General features: G+C 36.0%; 1 protein-coding gene across 6 annotated transcripts in view; it reads right to left on the reverse strand.

The window, feature by feature from the left end:
* The window catches only part of LOC135076336 (cingulin), a 183,671-nt gene that overhangs the window by 26,804 nt on the left and 138,540 nt on the right, over positions 1-18,327 (reverse strand). For all 6 annotated transcript variants that reach the window (XM_063970826.1, XM_063970822.1, XM_063970821.1 and 3 more), the window contains one exon: positions 859-927. In XM_063970826.1, the coding sequence (XP_063826896.1) occupies positions 859-927 (69 nt within the window). The remainder of the gene's footprint in view (positions 1-858; positions 928-18,327) is intronic.

An 18,327-nucleotide genomic window follows, 5' to 3' on the forward strand; every position in this document is an offset into this window, starting at 1 on the left:
TCTTGTTCTCTATCCGATTTACCGTGTCGAAAAATGCTCAGTCCTTCAATGTCGTCAATATAGAGTTTACACTGTATTTCAATCTGTTGCGTGAGTTTTAAAATTGGCACACATTGATCATAGAAAAATACGCACACACAGTTAACTGCAAAGATAATTATATGTGGAAATAAGCTCTTAGCCTTTAAAACGTAAGATTATGGGCACCCGCGAGTTATACATATTTTTTTTTTATAAAATTACTACCATAAAAATAATTACGATATAGTTTATAATGTTCCATAGAGCTAAAAAAAATTTCAACACCTTGCAATTTCACTCTGTATAACCAGGCCCCAGGCAAGCAAGTTTTTGGTGGACACCATAGTGAGGCGACAATAGGCCAAACGGTGTCGGACTGGCCGAGTTGAGATACAAGGAATGCTGCAACGAGTGTTCCAATGACTTGGCCGACTTTTAGCTTGGTCCACGGGCCAAGTTGCTGGAATATTTTTTTTAATATTATTTCATCCAGCAACTGGGTGGGCCCAGTCTTAGAATAAAATTATACTCTTAAGAGTAGATTTTTGTCGTTTAATTTGTTAATAAAAACATTGAAGGTGGACCCAGTAGCTGGCAGGAAAAATATTTAAAAATTCAAACCGGTGACTTGGTCCGTGGACCAAGCTAAAAGTGGGCCAAGTTGTTGGAATACTCGATTGTGCGACGTATGGTAAGCAAGTGAAAAAGGTCTTTTTGTAATTAGCTACTCGTATTACTTTATGGTACATTATTTATTTTACTGCTTCCAACATGATTACTATTACCTACTATTTTCTAGGCTTGCTTAGATAGTGAATTCGGATAAAATAAACTTACCCTGTAAAATGTTTCTTTTCTATGCTGTATGTCTGTTTTCAAATCTTCGCGGTTGGTCTTCTCTTTACCCTGCAACAATAAGAAATAAGATTGAGTTTTAAACAAATAGGTAGTTATAAAAATAAATGAAATAAAAAAGGAGTCTTCCAGTGACTTGGCCCACTTTTAGCTTGGTACACCGTCAAGTCGCTGATTTGAATTTTTAAATAGTTTTTCTTCCAGTTACTGGGCCCATCTTCAATGTTTTTTAAATAAATGAAACACCAAATCAACAAAAATCTACTCTGGAATCAAAACTCAAAAACAAGACCCTTTATTTTCCATAGTGATTAATGATTAACACAAATAAATAACAATGATTCGTTATCGTGCATGCCGACCTATGATTAAATACTATATTGTTTTCTATTTTTTTCACATAGCAAGTTAAAAGGGACTGAAACCTCTGAAATCTGCGCTAAGTCCTGCCTCCTGGTGATATTGTAAATATGAAAGGATATGAGGATGGATAGATGGTAGGGGCTTTGATGCTGGATGTTTGTTACTCTTTTACGATTAAACAACTGAACCAATTTAGTTGAAAAGTACCTGTAAGAGTTTAAAAGAGAGTTTAACTATGCCAGTTTTTATCCAGAACTATAGATACTTATAAGGCAAGATTGCATTGAAACACCAGCCTACAGTTGGATAACAATTAATGTTGTCTCTATTATATAAACACCCTGTATTTATCAATATGCCGGTAGTTACCGATAAGATTTCACTAGTCTAGGACAGGAAAGGCAACCGAAAGTGAACTGTCCCACGCGATCGGAGTATTAACGCGATCGAAAGTAAAACGCGATCCCAATACACATCTCAGTGCCCAGGCGGCATTTACACTGGACTACATCATTTTCTGAGTGTTCCAGTGACTTGGCCTACTTTTAGCTTGGCCCACGGGTCAAGTCGATGGATTGAATTTTTACCTGACTGCGCGAGAAGGAGGGTTATGTTCTTTAAAAAAAAATTCTTCCAGCAACTCTAAGATTCTAGAGTAGATTTTTGTTGGTTTGTGACAAGTCACTGGAAGAGCCCATTTTTGATGACCTTAGATTAGACACGATTTGAAACTGTTAAAACTGTTTTTTTTTTTATTTGAAATCAAGTCGGTGTCTTTGAAAAACAAAACTTTACCAAACTCGCCCACCCGCGCCGACAGGAGTCACCGACTTATAACGTGTTTTCAAAAGTCACAGACGACAAGTCGTCGACATGATTCTTCTAAGGCCGACACCACGACGACGTCGTGAGGTCGGTGGGCTTGGTTGGAGTCCTTTAATTAGGTTGATTGGGATTGTTTTTAAGGCTGTAATTAAAGCGACAATTTATGGAATTTCCCACCATATTTTTCCAAGTTATTCCTAAGTAATAACGCAAGGTGTAAATCCGCTGTTTGAAAACTCCACGGTTATATTCAGTAAGATCCCAGAAGACTGCAATGCGTGCTGCGAATACGTTATCGCGATTTCTTCACTGAGATCCAAAACACACTTTCACTGGGCATTGTTTGGGTAATAATTAGTAAAAGCTGCGAAAGTCCGTTCTGTATGGAGCTAATCTTCAGGTTATTAGAGGAAAACCTGGTTATGATAATCAAGCGAGGTATCTTAATTTGTTGCCGTAATTCTTTGTAATAAGATTGAAAGTTGCGTTGCGGATTTCTGTTCAAGGATTTAGGACGTAACTGTGCACGCACTGCTCCTGCTAGAATTTTTATTTAAAAAACCTAAACATAAGTTCTGTTGAAAATATTATCATTATACTTTTTTAGTATTCTCAATAATTTGGTTACTCCCAAGTTGATAAAAGCTTTTATTTACCTAGGTTGGTTGACTGATTTTAATTTATTACTGTCATTGAGACCATTAAATATCAAACAGACAATTTTGTTTACAAGAGGTTTGTTTAATGACATTATGGTAATTGTATTAATATATTTTGTAACCACAGCTTTTGCTGCATCTCACCAAATGGAAAGTGTTGATCAGGCCGAAGGTGGAAGCATGTTTCACGCTGCAACGAATCATCAAGTCTCTACATTTTTGAACTTTAAGAGCAAAGTTTGAAGAAATCATTAGCAAATATTGAAATCTGACCGTTTATACTTCCACTAGAACATAACATCCTGTGTTGCCAGTCGTATGTCCTTGATGCAGTTATGTCTCCGACAAGGCCCATTTAAAACCGTCTAGTTGCCCCAGTTCCCAGCTTGTATCGGAATGGTCTAATAGCAAACCTATAAATTACATACTATCACCGTTAAAAGCATTGAAGTAATATTACTTTAAAAAGTACAAATAAAATAGGTGTAAAATGGAACAAAAAAGCCGGCCAAGTGCGAGTCGGAATCACGCACCGAGGGTTCCTTACAAAACTTTAAATGTAAATTCGCAGTTTTTCTTTTTCTATGACATTTAGACACAAACGAATGAAGCCAAAATAATTTCATTCATAATACAAGTACTAGATTGACTGATTGGCATTAATTAATTCATTTAGGAATAGCACCTTTCTAATTTGATGCCGGTAATTACGAAGTAGAGCTACGAGTATTCGTAGATTTTCATTGACAACTTTCGATTTATCAAAGTCCCCCTAGAGAAATATTTTACTCGATACATTAATCTATCTATACTTATAATAAATCTGTAGAGATGTCAATTCTGTACATGAAATATATTTTCAAAATAACTATCAGGGGGTGATTAGTGATCGATACTGATGCCAAAAATGCAATCAGTAAAATTTTTGTCTGTCTGTCTGTCTGTCCGTCTGTATGTTCCTTATAGAAACAAAAACTACTCGACGGATTTCTTCTGAAATTCTTATGAAATTTTGTGTGTATATTCAGTAGTTTTAAGAGTAGGATGTTAGCTATTTTTCTTATTATCCTAGGTTAAGGGTTTTTCACGCAAACTATGTCACGGGCACAGCTAGTATAATATAGCTGCTCTATGAAATTCGTTGCAAGCTCTCTGACCCCATTGGAAATGTCAACTGAACCATCCATCTACGTAAACGAGTCGGCTTAAAAGCGAAATGCATTGTTTGATGCGGTTGAAACAATAAGCCATGGGAAAGTTTGACCCCCTGTCACGACCTACCACAAGGTACAGTCGTACGCACAAGTGGAAGAGTATACTCACCTTAAGGAAATTAACGCAAGGAAATCGAAGCTTAATACTAGATTTCGATCGTGTTCCTCCGTGGTTGAGGATTCCGGGTGAAGCTTGCTTCCACCTTCGGCCGTATCATCACTTACCATAACTCACCTGATGGTAAGTCACAGGCCAAGAGCTTCCTCGTTGTATATAAAAAAAAAGATTTAAATTCGAGCCTAAATCAATCCTGTCATTCTTTTAACTTAATTTTAGGAGCAGGATATCGTTTCTTGATTCAGCCTCAGATTCGTAAATACGGATTGATTCTATGTACTTTTTATGTACTTGACAGTAGTTGACAGTACGAGTCTCAGATCATAGAAGGGTTTTAGGGAAGAAACCTTCTATGATCAGTCTGAGGTACGAGCTAACCATTATGATATTAGAATTTGACAGCGGCGGCGGCAGGGCGCTGTGCGGAGCTGTGCGGAGCGAAAAAGAGATGTGGAAATAATGAGATCTGATTGGTTATTCAAAACACATCTCCGCTCCGCCTTGGTGGGACTTTAAAAATTAAATGCGCATGCATTTTCCATGCGCAAACGCGAGTGAACGGCCGGCCAGGGCCAGAGGTGCTGGCATGACCAATGCACTTATGATAACGATCGGTGTTGCAATGCAAGGCTTTATAGGCTTTGACAATATGCTAATCCACTGCGACGTGCTTTTAAGCGATTCTGTCAAAAATATTATAGGCAGGTAGATAATAACTCACAAGATAGGTCCCCTAAACGTCCGTAGTGCATATCTTTTCTTAAAAGTTACTTAAACCTTTGTTTTGTCATGTGTCATCCGCTTTGCACTGGAACTCACTCGAACCTTAACTTCAAACTCGTTCTATTCTTCTGATTAATTTCGTTGCGGGTCCAATGACAGTTTAACTTTCCCCAGGAAAAACTTGAGCTTTACCGGGAAAAACGTATTATTGGCGGCCAAGCTGTAGGTCCTGGCTACACAGGAGTTGCATCGGTGGGAACGAGAGGTGGGAATAGTCCCGTAATCCACTGGGAGAAGCTACAGGCTGTGTAACATTGAATGAATGCTTCACCAGACGTTATAAGCCCATAAAATAATGTTCTAGTCAATATTTTAACCCTCCTCTCCCTGTGTAGTCTGGATGAGATGATATTACCTAAGTTTAACCGTTAACAAAAATTTCTATTTTTAACCGACTTCAAAAAAATTCATTGTTTTTTATAATTCGTAATTTGTTTATTAAAGAGTACCTACCTACTTACTTTTTTTATCAGTCGATTGTAACATTTGATTTGGAAGATTTCACTGTGGGTAAGATCAGTCAAGTCAAATGTTGGAAAACTAAAAATATTCTACAAAATACGAGAATGAATAATTGATTTGTTTTTAGTATTTCATCACACCAATAAAATGACATAATACACGCGTGGGTAAACGTAGTAAAACACGAAAGCAGGTGTCATCGGAATCAGTAATCGGTATGTAGGTTGCACCTTCAAAACTTGGTGCACGTCAACTTTCTCCGGACTGCCGAATGCCGATGTTCCAAATCGATTAACGATTATAATTCGATTACGCAAGCGAGGATCGTTTCATTCCGATTCCGGAGTATCAATCAAGTTCTTAAAAACAAAAGAACGATATGGTAATTCAAACGTGTGACGCAACGAGGGAAACGAGCGTGCATTAAATTGGTTAAATCGACCTCACCGCGCGTGGCTGATCGTTAAATTCGATTAATTGTTGAACCAACAAGTTCTAAACCGTTTTATGTCTTCATACCACCTTCTATTCGGACACAAAGTACGTGGAAAGTGTTTTATGTGTGCTCAAATTGTTTCCTATTGAGTAATATTACTATTTTGTTCGCAAGCGTCATTATATTTATTTGGTAGGCTAAATTTTATTGCAAAATACATAACGTAATCTTATATTGCTTTTTGTAACTATCCAAAATATAAATTACTCCATCTATAAACGATAAATGTTTCCCACATTCATCGGTTATAAATTAACTTAATATTCAAAACTTTAGTATCATACTTAAATGTGTAAAATGTAAGTATAATAATTATTTATTGAGATACTTTAAGACCGTCTGGTCAAAATTGATAGCAACTCTTTAATAAAGACAATGATATTTTTCTGAACTAAACACTATTTCTAATCAAATAGAGATCAGATCAATGGATGACAGCAGATCGCGGTCGAATATAAATTCAATTAGTCTAATAGTTGTGATGTAAAGTGACAGTGGCCATTTTTCTTAGCTGGCAGTACCTCAGGTGTCCCGAGTGGGCGCGGGACAAGTGGCTCGCGTCCCACATATGGCCACTTTCCCAAACGCGCCGACAGCCGCGGGCGCAGGTCAAAAGTATGGCCACCTACTTTTAAACCCTGGGCTCTATAACTGTGCAAGACGATTTCAATTTATGGTCCCTATTCACACTTTGGTTTTTATATGCATTTCGGGCGGATTTTGATCCTAATTATCTTTTTCTATAGGTTTTAGGTTATAAAAGAATCTTATTTCGATCCCCACCGAACGCTATTGGTAAACCGATATAAACATACAAATTACTAATGCCCGGTTTCACCATCAATCCCTAATTTTTAAGTGACCCCTATGGTAACACATGACAGGAATTTCGTTTTCATAGGGGTCACTTAAAAATTAGGGATTGATGGTTACCATCAATTTTACCATCAGATGGTAAAACGGGCATAAAACTCTTTTAAAACTTAAAAAAAATGCTTAAATGTTCAAAGGACGTATTCAAAGCGCACCACACTGGATCGAGCCCATACAAAGCGTTGGACATCGCTTCCTTACTCAGTGTTTTTAAAATAAAATGAGATTGCGTCAACGTAGTAACTTCAAATTTTTACAGTGTAAGGTTGACAAGTTTATCTTTCTAATGTGATAGATTTTACTTATTAGATGGCAATTAATATAAGTGAAAAAAAATCTTAAAATATAGTGATGAAAAACTTGTATTTATTGTTCAATTAAAAGCAAATACTCACTCATTTTGGTCTGTTTCCATATTTAAAGAGTAACATAGTCTAACAATACTCTAAATTTATTCTCATTAAGTGTTAAAATTATTAAAGAAATATTTTTGTAAACGCCTGATTTTTCATTGCACACAATCACTTTGTTCGATTTTGTCGAGCTTGTTTTCATATTCTGTTAACTGTTAGATACATAATCTAACAATACTCTAAATTTATTCTCATTAAGTGTTAAACTTATGAAAGAAATGTTTTTGCAAACGCCTGATTTTTCATTGCACACAATCACTTTGTTCGATTTTGTCGAGCTTGATTTTATATTCTGTTAGCTGTTAGATACATACTAATGCAATTTTATAGGGACTTAGCGGACTACAAAACTGACTCCAATCAACAGATTGCCTAAGCCAATCTACGTTTGTAGCTAAAAACTGGTGCTCATTATAATGACACTACTTCTTCTTGCGACAAACAATGTCAATGAAATTATTGTTTTTTTTTTATAGTTATCTGATAAATAAAATGTGTAACTCAGTACCTACCTAACACAATCATAAATGAAGAAAAAAATACATACAAAATGTATGTATGGTATGTACTAAATTCAACGACAATCTTTTGAGATGATGACAATATGATTTTTTTACTATATCTGTTTTATAGTATTTCTTTATGTTCATAAAGTATTAACTACGTTAGTACTTACCTCTGTTTATCTGAAGAGAGTGTATGCGAAAACAGCTCTAGTATCCTAGCTAAAGAACTAGCGCGATCTTTCATCGTGGTTTTTAATAATGCATACAAATCTCTATTTGACTTGAGGTTTTTCATTTTAATGAGTATTTTTACTGAATTGCACACGATAAACAACTCATAAACCAAAATAAACATCTTTGGTTTACCTGACATTATTTTAGTGTAACGAATTTTACCTAAGTTAATTTTGCTATGCGGAAAAATGAGGCGCTTTTATTTAGTTTTTTGTGATTTTCTCGAAAATAGGGATGAATAAGGGTCTAAAAACTGAGTAATAATATCGCCCACGTTGTCATCTATCATCTCTCATTCATGGTTTGTTAAAGATCGCCCAAGATGTCAACTAAAACACGCAGTTTTCATTAAAAAAAATACCTTTTAAAAATACGTCAAAATAGCCAAGCTAGAAGTTTTTTAGGCACTCATTTTAACACACAGATTAAGATAAAGGTATAAGATAATACATTAATAAGTAATAACATAAAACCAGTGAACGAAATTGGATAAATTGACAATACAAACAGAAGTCAGAAAATCCATGATTTTGACTTTGTTCACTTTACGGTCGCACCACATAACTATGATAGTAGATCATGACTTGATATTAGTGATATTTGATAGAATGAAGTCTCATCTTTCAATTTATATGCAAATCAATCTTGTTTTAAGTAGTTGCATTTAAAGCACCATGTCCAACACCTTGTATGGGCTCGATCCACCGTGCGCACCTGAGAATGCCGGCTCTTCCGTACATTATTATACAATAATTACACATTATGACCACAAAGTGGGATTAATATGAGTCATGTAAGTCCGACGTTGTGTCCGACGTGTCAAATGAATCATAAGTCATGATTGCACAATCGATGTCAAAGCGTTTGTAAAGATACGAGAGAAAACTATCATGGAAGATCTTATAGTAGGTTGTTAAATGATGGATTTTGTCAATTTCCCTGATTTTTCTGAGCTCGGCCTCTTGGGCCTGGGGCCCGTGGCATTCTGCCAGCCCTGGCACCCGATAGTTACACCACTGTTTGGTGGTCCACTGCTATGTAATTATCTATGCACATTGCACAGTGACACTGGTGACACTGTGCATGCATAATTTTCATTGAAGCAGAGTTCAGCAGACCACCAAATAGTGGCGTAACTATAAGGTGGCAGGGCTGCCTTTTGACAGACAAAGTCATGCTTCATGGTCGAGCTAAACTCTTATGTTGCAATTGTTGCAAACCCATGCAAGTATAATATCGCTCGGAAGTAGATATCCGCTCCCAATCGATTAGTATCAACGGATATTGTTCTTATAAGACTTTTATTGGACGAAAGAAATGAATCCGACATAATATTTTGCAATTATTAGTTCTCACTACAAAAAACTTCATTCTACAAGAAGCATGTAAGTAACGATTTAATTAATTAACCTAAATCTGCTGGATAGCTAGTATACTTATCCATTTTGTGTGTAACTGGCCTTAACTATTTATTATGCAACAAAATCCCTTAAAGTCCCTCAGTCACGATGGTTTTTATGGTTTTACTGAATGAAACCAAACACAAAACCTGTCTTGAATGCATTGCACGCCCATGGGTAGGGTAACCATACTACAGGATGTCCACAACCCATCCTACAGCTGATTACGCTATTGCTAGATATTTGACCCTAATAGTTTTTTATTATAGGTGTTAAAAATGATGCGTTGCGATTATGATGATAGTGATTTATATACATCCATACATTTTTTATTGTGACGTGATAAAAACAACAAAACAAATAATATAAAAGAAATGCAATTGCATTGATAGTCAAAAGAAGTGTGGATATGCAAACGGGACTCTAGATTCTACTTGGTTAAATAAAATAGAGTCAAATCAGTCCACAAATGGTTTATGAAATTAAATAACTATAATGTCCGGGAAAAAATACTTAACTTTGGGCCAATCTTCATAAGATACGAGAGGTGAACCTGTATCCTTAATGCACCGACAAAAAAACTTATGCAGTTTTTTACGGCGTAATCCTTCTTTCCTCAGGTGTAAAGTCGAAAGTGGTCTAACACAAAAGTTGGAAAAAAATTGTCATAAAAAGAAGGTTCCGTGTAATGTTTTATGAACGTAGATAATGTAGGGTTAAAAAAAGAAGTTAACTTTGGTACGAAACAAGACAAATTGTTAATAACAAGTGAGATAAAATTGTTAATAAACAAATAACATAAAATACCAAAAATATTTACAACAACAAGGCAAATAATTAAAAAAAAATCATGGGACAATATACGAAAGTTATACTTGCTTATTATAATCTATACATTATATTAGTATAGATTCTACTTATACTAATACGATACTTTATTATCATAGAGCTGAAGAGTTTGTATGTTGAACATTTTAATGTAAGGAACTGCTGCAATCCTGTTCCTATTTGAGAAATTACTTGTGTTGGATAGTCCATTTATCGACAAGATTATAACCGTCTTGTTACAACCAATAGGAGCAGAGCATCAGTGACAAATGTTGCGAAGACGTGAAAAGACATTCAAAACTCATCAGTTTTATGAAAATTCGAGGAGCAGAGAAGTGTCTTTAATAACCAATCAGTTTTCATTCTTTCCACATCTCCTCTCCACTCAGTTTCGATGCAAATAAATCGCGTGGAAATTAAGAGAGAAGTCTCATTTTTCTATAGAATTTGACAAGGGCGGCGGCGCAGAGCGGTGCGGAGTGTGTTTTCCTTTCACAACAGCTGAGAGTTACGCATCGCCCAGAACACAATATCTACTCTCTTCTCCGCTCCGCTTTGGTAGTAATAAAGTTAATGTTCCTTCGGAATAGAGCAACAACCACGAGCTGTCAAACGAAACCAATTTTGCGTGTCACTGAAGTGTCAGTGTCAGGATTATTTCACTGTTTTGTACAATAAATCAATCACTGATGACTGGCATCACGTTTCTAAAGCACTTTTCTCATAAACATCCACGATTTCACTCACGTAAAATCTGAAAATATATCAGAATTCAAATTTTCAGCGTCACACTGCGTACCTCTGAACTGTCAAATAGTTGCAAAAAATGGTTCTGTTTGACGTGGCAGCGACAGCATTACTCATCTAGTTTTATCACACAGTGTTGCTAGTAGTGACATCTCGCTCACTCAGTTCTTTGTTGCTCTATTCCGCTAGGTATATTAACTTAATGAAATAGCCTGCTACCTTCGCCGCACATCTCTCGTCTCCGCTCCGCTCCGCTGGTGAAAACGTGGCCTTACTTTTGGCGCGGACCAAGCTTGGTTACGTTTGCTTTCGTCACGCGTTCGTTGGCCGCGATGCGCGTGAGCAGGTTTCACGGGTTCGAGATGTGGAGCATTGGGTTATGTTAAAAGAATAAATGTTAAATAAATACTAATAAATTCTTGGATATTATTCACCGCTATCCAGTCTCAAACTAGATTGTATCATTGATAATAATACATCAGAATATAAACTTAACATTTACTGCTTGGATTAGCTTAACACTGTTAAAAAATAAGTAAATAAATGAATCTGTTTTCGATCTTCCAAGAAAACAAATTATTTTATATTATCTACTTCCACAAACATTATGAATCAGTCATAATCTTTTGATATACTTACATAAACAGACTGACAGACAAGAAAGCTACTTTGTTTTCTACTATGTAGTGATTTACCAGAGACAAACGGAGTTACGGCGTATACGTCTATTGTACTCTCGTCTCCAAATATTATATCGAGAGAAGAGAAACTTCACCACAGTGACACCATGACTTGTGTATTCGGTGTTCCCACGACGTCCTATCTACACACGAGATGAACCTATGGGTGCGTGACAGTTTATATAAGTTTATATGATATAAATTCATTTCAATAACGTTCATATTGTATAATAAACGTATGTTATAATAACACTTGATATAATTTTTTAACATATAATGTTTACTTCATATAATAAATCATTTCTAATAATATCATTTCAGATACCAATCACAACGCATAAAGACATTTGATATAAACCTTACTTAATCTAAGACTCATTTGATGTAATTTTGTTTAATATAAATATTATTTCACATAACCATTACTTGTAATAAATATTATTTGTTATACTCTTTCATTGATATAATTTCTGATAGATATAACTTTAAGTATGTTCTTTTTTAGCTTGACTTCTAAATGACTTTAGTGACAAAAACGAATCGCCGTAAAACCGACTCCACGTAGTCTTGTCTGCCCTACCCCTAGAGTGTAATTTAGAAGCGCGTAGGCACGGAGGGGCGAGGCGGCCCGCGGGCTGAGGAGCAGGTGGCTGGAAGCGAGGCGCCGCGGCTGAGGCTGGCCGGCGAAGCCGGCCAGCAAGCCGAAGACGCGGTGTCGAGCGAAAGCCATCTGCGACGATTAGCACGCGAGGGACCGCCAGAGCCCCGCAGTGCCGGAGCCGTGACAGAAGTCTCAAGTTTTTAGTCAAATTTGCATGCTGCATGCCTGCATGCCTGCTTGCTTGCTTGCTTGCCTGCTTGCTTGCTTGCTTGCTTGCCTGCTTGCTTGCTTGCTTGCCTGCTTGCTTGCCTGCTTGCCTGCTTGCTAGCTTGCTTGCCTGCTTGCTAGCTTGCTTGCCTGCATGCTTGCCTGCATGCTAGCTTGCTTGCTTGCTCGCTTGCTTGCTTGCTTGCTGCATGCAATGCTTATTATAACAAATGAACTTTATATAAAATTTTATTATTGTTATATGATTTAAGTTTTATAGGAAAAGAATTTTATCTCATTTGATTGTTCGACATTTTATTTTTATATGATTTGAATGTTATTTGTTTTAAATAGTATACATTGTAAGTTTTATAGAAAATATTCATTATATCAAACCATTTTATATCAGTTAATAGTTATTTGTCTTAAAATTATTCGTTTTAAAATTATATTATTCGTTTATTATAGTAAATAATTATTATATTAACCTTTAACCGACGACGTGATTTTTTTGTCACGCCGTCTGCGACGTGCGGTCTGTGGGACCGCTATACTGTTTACTCAAAAAGTAATATTTTTTTGTATAAAAGTATATTGGTTTTATATTTTTTGAGAACATTATAGTATTACAAATAAACATACGTATAATTTGCGAGGAATCAATGTATATTTTTTATTTAAATATGGCTAAAACTTTTTTGACCCTTAATTTCATTGAAATTACACTAGAGCTCAATAATACCTATATAACTTGTAAATTTTAATCAAAGCAAGAAAAACTATACTCCTTCCTAAATATAGTGAACATAATGAATAAAATAAAAATAAATGACACGTGTACATTACATGCACAAAAAAAATTGACGTAGGGTAAACATCAGGCAAAATCAGGACATTTTTTTTACTGCATGCCAAGCATTTTCGGAATGCATAGGTAACACCTGTAAGATAATTTCGTTTTCAATTTAGATGGACTAAAATGTACGTCTTTTTTGCAGCTGGTGCAATGACATCAGGCTGATTTGGCATGTCAGAGCTTAGAATACAGTCACTGTTTGCTTTACCACCCGTTTCGCGGTATTTTTTTTACAGACTACCATCTTTTACATAATATTATGTTCAAATATCAATATATCATTAGGAAATGTCTTTTCCTAGGTTGTGGTGGCCCAGGATCCATCATTTTTACGAAAAATTAGTCGTCTAAAACAAAAACGCCATTTTCAGTATGGTACAAAAATGTCACGTAGTCTGCGACGTGCGGTCCCACAGACCGCTGTTGAACTTTAAATCGAATTATCTTATTAAAACTGCCCTCGTCGATGTAACCACTACCTGTAATGGCGTTTGGGCAACTAAACTCGAAGGTACTGAGACGCTCGGGACACGGGAGTAAGTAGAACATTGCAATCCAGAAATTTCAAAAACCGGAGCGGTCTGTGAGACCGCACCTCGTCGGTTAAAGGTTAAACGATTTTATATAATTTGATGTTATATCCTCTAAGTATTATATGATATGTAGTTATATCATACATTACACACCCTGAACCTATACCGTTTGACATAAAGCGGGTTGTACACTGCCAATCAAAAGCGAAAAATATCCAACCAATAGAAACTAAGTACCTAAATAATGTTCTAAGCTTTTTTAGATTTATCTATTTTTTATAACCTTTTTTTTTATTTATTTATTGAACAAAATAACCAAACTTTGCTGAAATAGGCAAATGTTTATCAAGTATTTTTTATGAATATAGGGTAAAGGTTTGAATACTTAATTGAAATGATAAAATAAATCTGCCTTGTTAAAAGGGTGAACGCATCTAACATGTTTTTTCGCATATGAGTTAAACTCAAGGATAGGGTACAAATACTTAACCATTTGAAACTTTTTAACACCGTTTCGATTTGTTGTCACATGCGCCTTTTTATCTATCGGGGGCAGAGATAGAAGCGGGACTATTCCCACGTTTCGTTCCCACCGCTGCAACTCCTGTGTAGCCAGGATCTACAGCTTGACCGCCATAAAAACCCAACCAATGAAGGTCAACTTTGTCCCAAGGCAGAGATAGAGGCGGTGAAAACGATGTCCACACATAAGAGTCACGTCTCTAGCATGAGCAAAATGGGCATACGCCCATAGCTTCGCATCGCCAATAGCTTTTGCTAGACGCGAGCCTTACATCATAGTATGACTGTACGCTACTAAACGAAGGTGACGACCCGGACTGCGTTGTATTTTACAGGTTTCTCTGTTTATGACCGACTGACGAGGCATGCCGACGGTCACATAAAGATGTTTAACCACAATCTGCGATAAGAGTAAGATAAAGAACGCATAAAAACACTAGCCAATGCCCGCGACTTCGCCCGCCGTCAGGGTTCTATGCCGCAATCAAAAACACTCGAAAAATATCGATAATATGCATTTTTCTATTTCCATATTGCGTTAAACGTATTTTTTTTCTTATTACTTACTTACCTTTTTAAAATGTCTTTTAGTTAGGTTGTACTCTAGTGGTTCCCGTTAACAAACAAACAAACTCTTCATAGTAAAGTATAGAATTAGTTTTGTTATCTAAATATATACAAGGTGACTGACTGACTGACTGACATAGTGATCTATCAACGCACAGCCCAAACCACTGGACGGATCGGGCTGTTTGGAATGCAGGTAGATGTTATGACGTAGGCATCCGCTAAGAAAGGATTTTACGAAACTCCACCCCTAAGGGGGTAAAACGGGATCCACGCATACGAAGTCGCGGGCGGCTGCTAGTTAATATAATAATTCGCTAATGCGAATGTGATCTAGTACCTACTACATACGAGTATCTCAAACGGACGACACCGACACTAAACGTGCCTCACAAGTGATCGTCACTAGTTACACAAGCAATTGAAAGTGAATCGATGTTCGTTAACTTAACAATCGATTATTATTTTTCGCCGATACATCGTAGAAAGGAGGTCGAGTCGTTAATCAAATAGATGGTCTCGTGATTACTATCGAATCAATCGAGATAATGACCGTTTTAAGGAGGAAGTGTTTCGAGTTACGAGTAAGTAGGTATCAGGATCATAGGCAACATTTCTTTTTGTATTTGATTTACCATGGTTAAACTAATTATGTAAATTTAATTTAATTCTTAGCATGCATTGTTCTGATAAATCTATAAAGCGAAAAACCAGTCACTGATTAATCACGAAATCTCAGAAACTAGCACCTATAAACTTTAATTTTGGCAGGTAAGTTCCATAGGGTCTAGACATACAGATAGAACGGATTTTACGAAATTCCACCCCTAAGGGGGTAAAACGGAGGTTATTTTACTCCACGCCTCAGATCATAGAAGAGATCCACGTGTACGAAATCGCGGGCGGCAGCTAGTAGGAAAATAGATCAATTATTTTTATGCTCCATTTGGTACGCCAACCTTAAGAGCCATTTTACATTTTCGTGCGAATTTCTAAGATTTTGGAAGCATGAATTACTATCTTAAGCAACACCCAGAGATTATTTAATAACTGCGAAAGATAGGTCAATCCTTGATGTTGACCATTAATGAAACGGATTTACTAAAACACTTTTGCTTAATTCACAGTGCCCCATCTCCCACAACCATTTTACGGAAAAATTGCCGCAGACTCATTTTCAAAGTCCTGTATCTATTATTTATGCTCATATAATAAGCTTAAAAACATATAGTAATCATCGGACATATATTCTTGTAGTCCAATAATGAAATAGATTCTTGAATTTCATTACCATTATTGAGTAAAATCTAAAAATAATTTGGCAAATTTGAAGATTAACGTCACATTTTGATCGTGGTTTTTGGTTTAAAAACACAGCAATAACTGCAATAAAAGTATCCCAAAATAAAGAATATTCATTGTAGAATTGATTTCTACAGTTATTGTTTAAATATTAGTAACCACTTTGTCAAAATATTGATGTGAATATCAGTATAAATTACAATGCGCAAGCCGACATCGATTAGTATGGCGCGAGCGCCCGTCAAGGCAGGACCTGTGTCATTTTTCCCGCCGTGACGTTTACGTGCGTTCGTGTCGTAAAGCGGTGATTTGTACGGCGACCAAATACATTTGATACTATGCCGAGAGGCTGTTTCGAGTCGGCCGGCCGAGCAGAAATTGAAATGATGAATTTTAATTTCTTTGACGGATCTGGGTGTAACTATGTATAATATGTAGGTACCATGTATTTAATTTAATAAATAAATTATAAAAAAGTATATCCATTATGCTAGCACCCTTAACACAAGCATATTGGTGGCCTACTTTTGGACTAGATGGCGCTGTGAAATTGTTCAAAGATTTGTTTATTTATTTATCCGCTTTGAGTTTTGTTTCGTGAAGAAGAAAAAGCGTTTTGTTTCGAGAGGGAAGCTTTGTTGTTAAATCTATACTAATAAAAGAGGAAAGATTTAATTGTTTGTTTGTTTGTTTGGAGGCAATAGGCTCCGAAAAAAAATTCTCTCACGATTTAGAATCCTAATTTTTTTCTATGTAAGCTATAAAATATTTTCAAAAACTTTAGTACAAAATCTTTGATAAAATTCGACGTTTAATAAATAAATTAGAAAACATGTTAATACTTTTTTTTCAGTACAATTTTAGTACTTGTTTTTCAGAAATTCTACGATTTAACTAAACTTCTAGTGTTTATATTTTATGCATAATTTATTAACTTCTAAAATATACATATATCCCATTGATAGATGACGTGCTTCGTATTTTATTAAAATTATTACCTGACTATGTTAAAAAGGTGTGGAATGTTATTTTGGAGATAACTTGGTTCCATAGAAATATAGAGAGACGCTAAGTAATGCGCTGAGTTCGAAACTCGTATTAGAAATTCACACACACAAAGAAATCAAATTATGTGCTCATTATCCACTGCGGTATCAGTATTCAACGTTCGAATAATCTTTAGTACTATGCAAGCAATATAAACTGTTTACATAATGACGTCGCTAACTGTCATCATTGCTTTCACAAGCAATATGTTCCAATTTGTCCCTTGTCACATTTCCCTTTAGTTTCTGTGATCTGTGCTTGTTTCTAAGTTGATATCAATGAAATTTTCCTTAGTACTTTTGATTTAATTTTTTTTTTATTTTGACACGTGTTTGAAAAATCAAGGTCAGATTACAATAAAATAACAAGTGAAAACGTAACATTGTATTGCAACTCGCAATTTCGCAATATTGATGAGGAGATTCCATTGGAAAGTCTGTATTCATTCCTAGGATTCCCCTAACACCATCAAATTCAAGAGAATTCAAGAGAGTGCAGTTTCCCATCTCATGCGTAGGGACCACGGTTTAAAATAGTGTGGTTGCATAGAGCCTGCAACGGGCAACCGCGTGCGCAGCTGCTCATACTAATTTTCGATAAAAAGCAAGTGTTGGCGCCCTCACGAGTTTTAGCGGAGTTCCATATGGTAGCGGGAGTAGACTTAATGGAAATCTATGCTTCTCCCACGACCAGTTGTATGTGGAATACTCCAGAGTATGCGCACACAATAGCCTGGTGATTTTAGCACCTGAAGGAAAAACAAAAAAACATTGTTTACAAAGAAATCTGCGGCAGGTGTAGTGTTTTAATTTTGTTTTAGAAAGATCTCATAATTTTGTAAGTATTCAAATATTTAAACATAATAATTTGTAGATGTTATATCAAAAAATATAATCATTTATTTTAACAAAATTAATTTTCTTAGAATATTTTAATTCTATTAGAACCATTTTCCACTTCATCGCAGAAGAAGTCGCGGGCAAAAAGCTAATATGAAATATGTAGTATTGCCCGCGGCTTCACCCGCTTGAAATTTAGTTTGTCACAGATCGTCATAAATTATAGCCTATACATTGTTATTCTGGTCGACGCCAGGGATGGATGAGCGTCGCTGTCGCTGGCGATAGGGTCTTCTGGTTCAGGGTTCATGGCGTAGGTCTCAGGCAAAATGAAATCCACTCGTAGAAATTAATAAACTCAGTGTATTCACGAAAA

The sequence above is a fragment of the Ostrinia nubilalis genome, chromosome 11, assembly GCF_963855985.1.
Source record: "Ostrinia nubilalis chromosome 11, ilOstNubi1.1, whole genome shotgun sequence".
Classification (NCBI taxonomy): domain Eukaryota; kingdom Metazoa; phylum Arthropoda; class Insecta; order Lepidoptera; family Crambidae; genus Ostrinia; species Ostrinia nubilalis.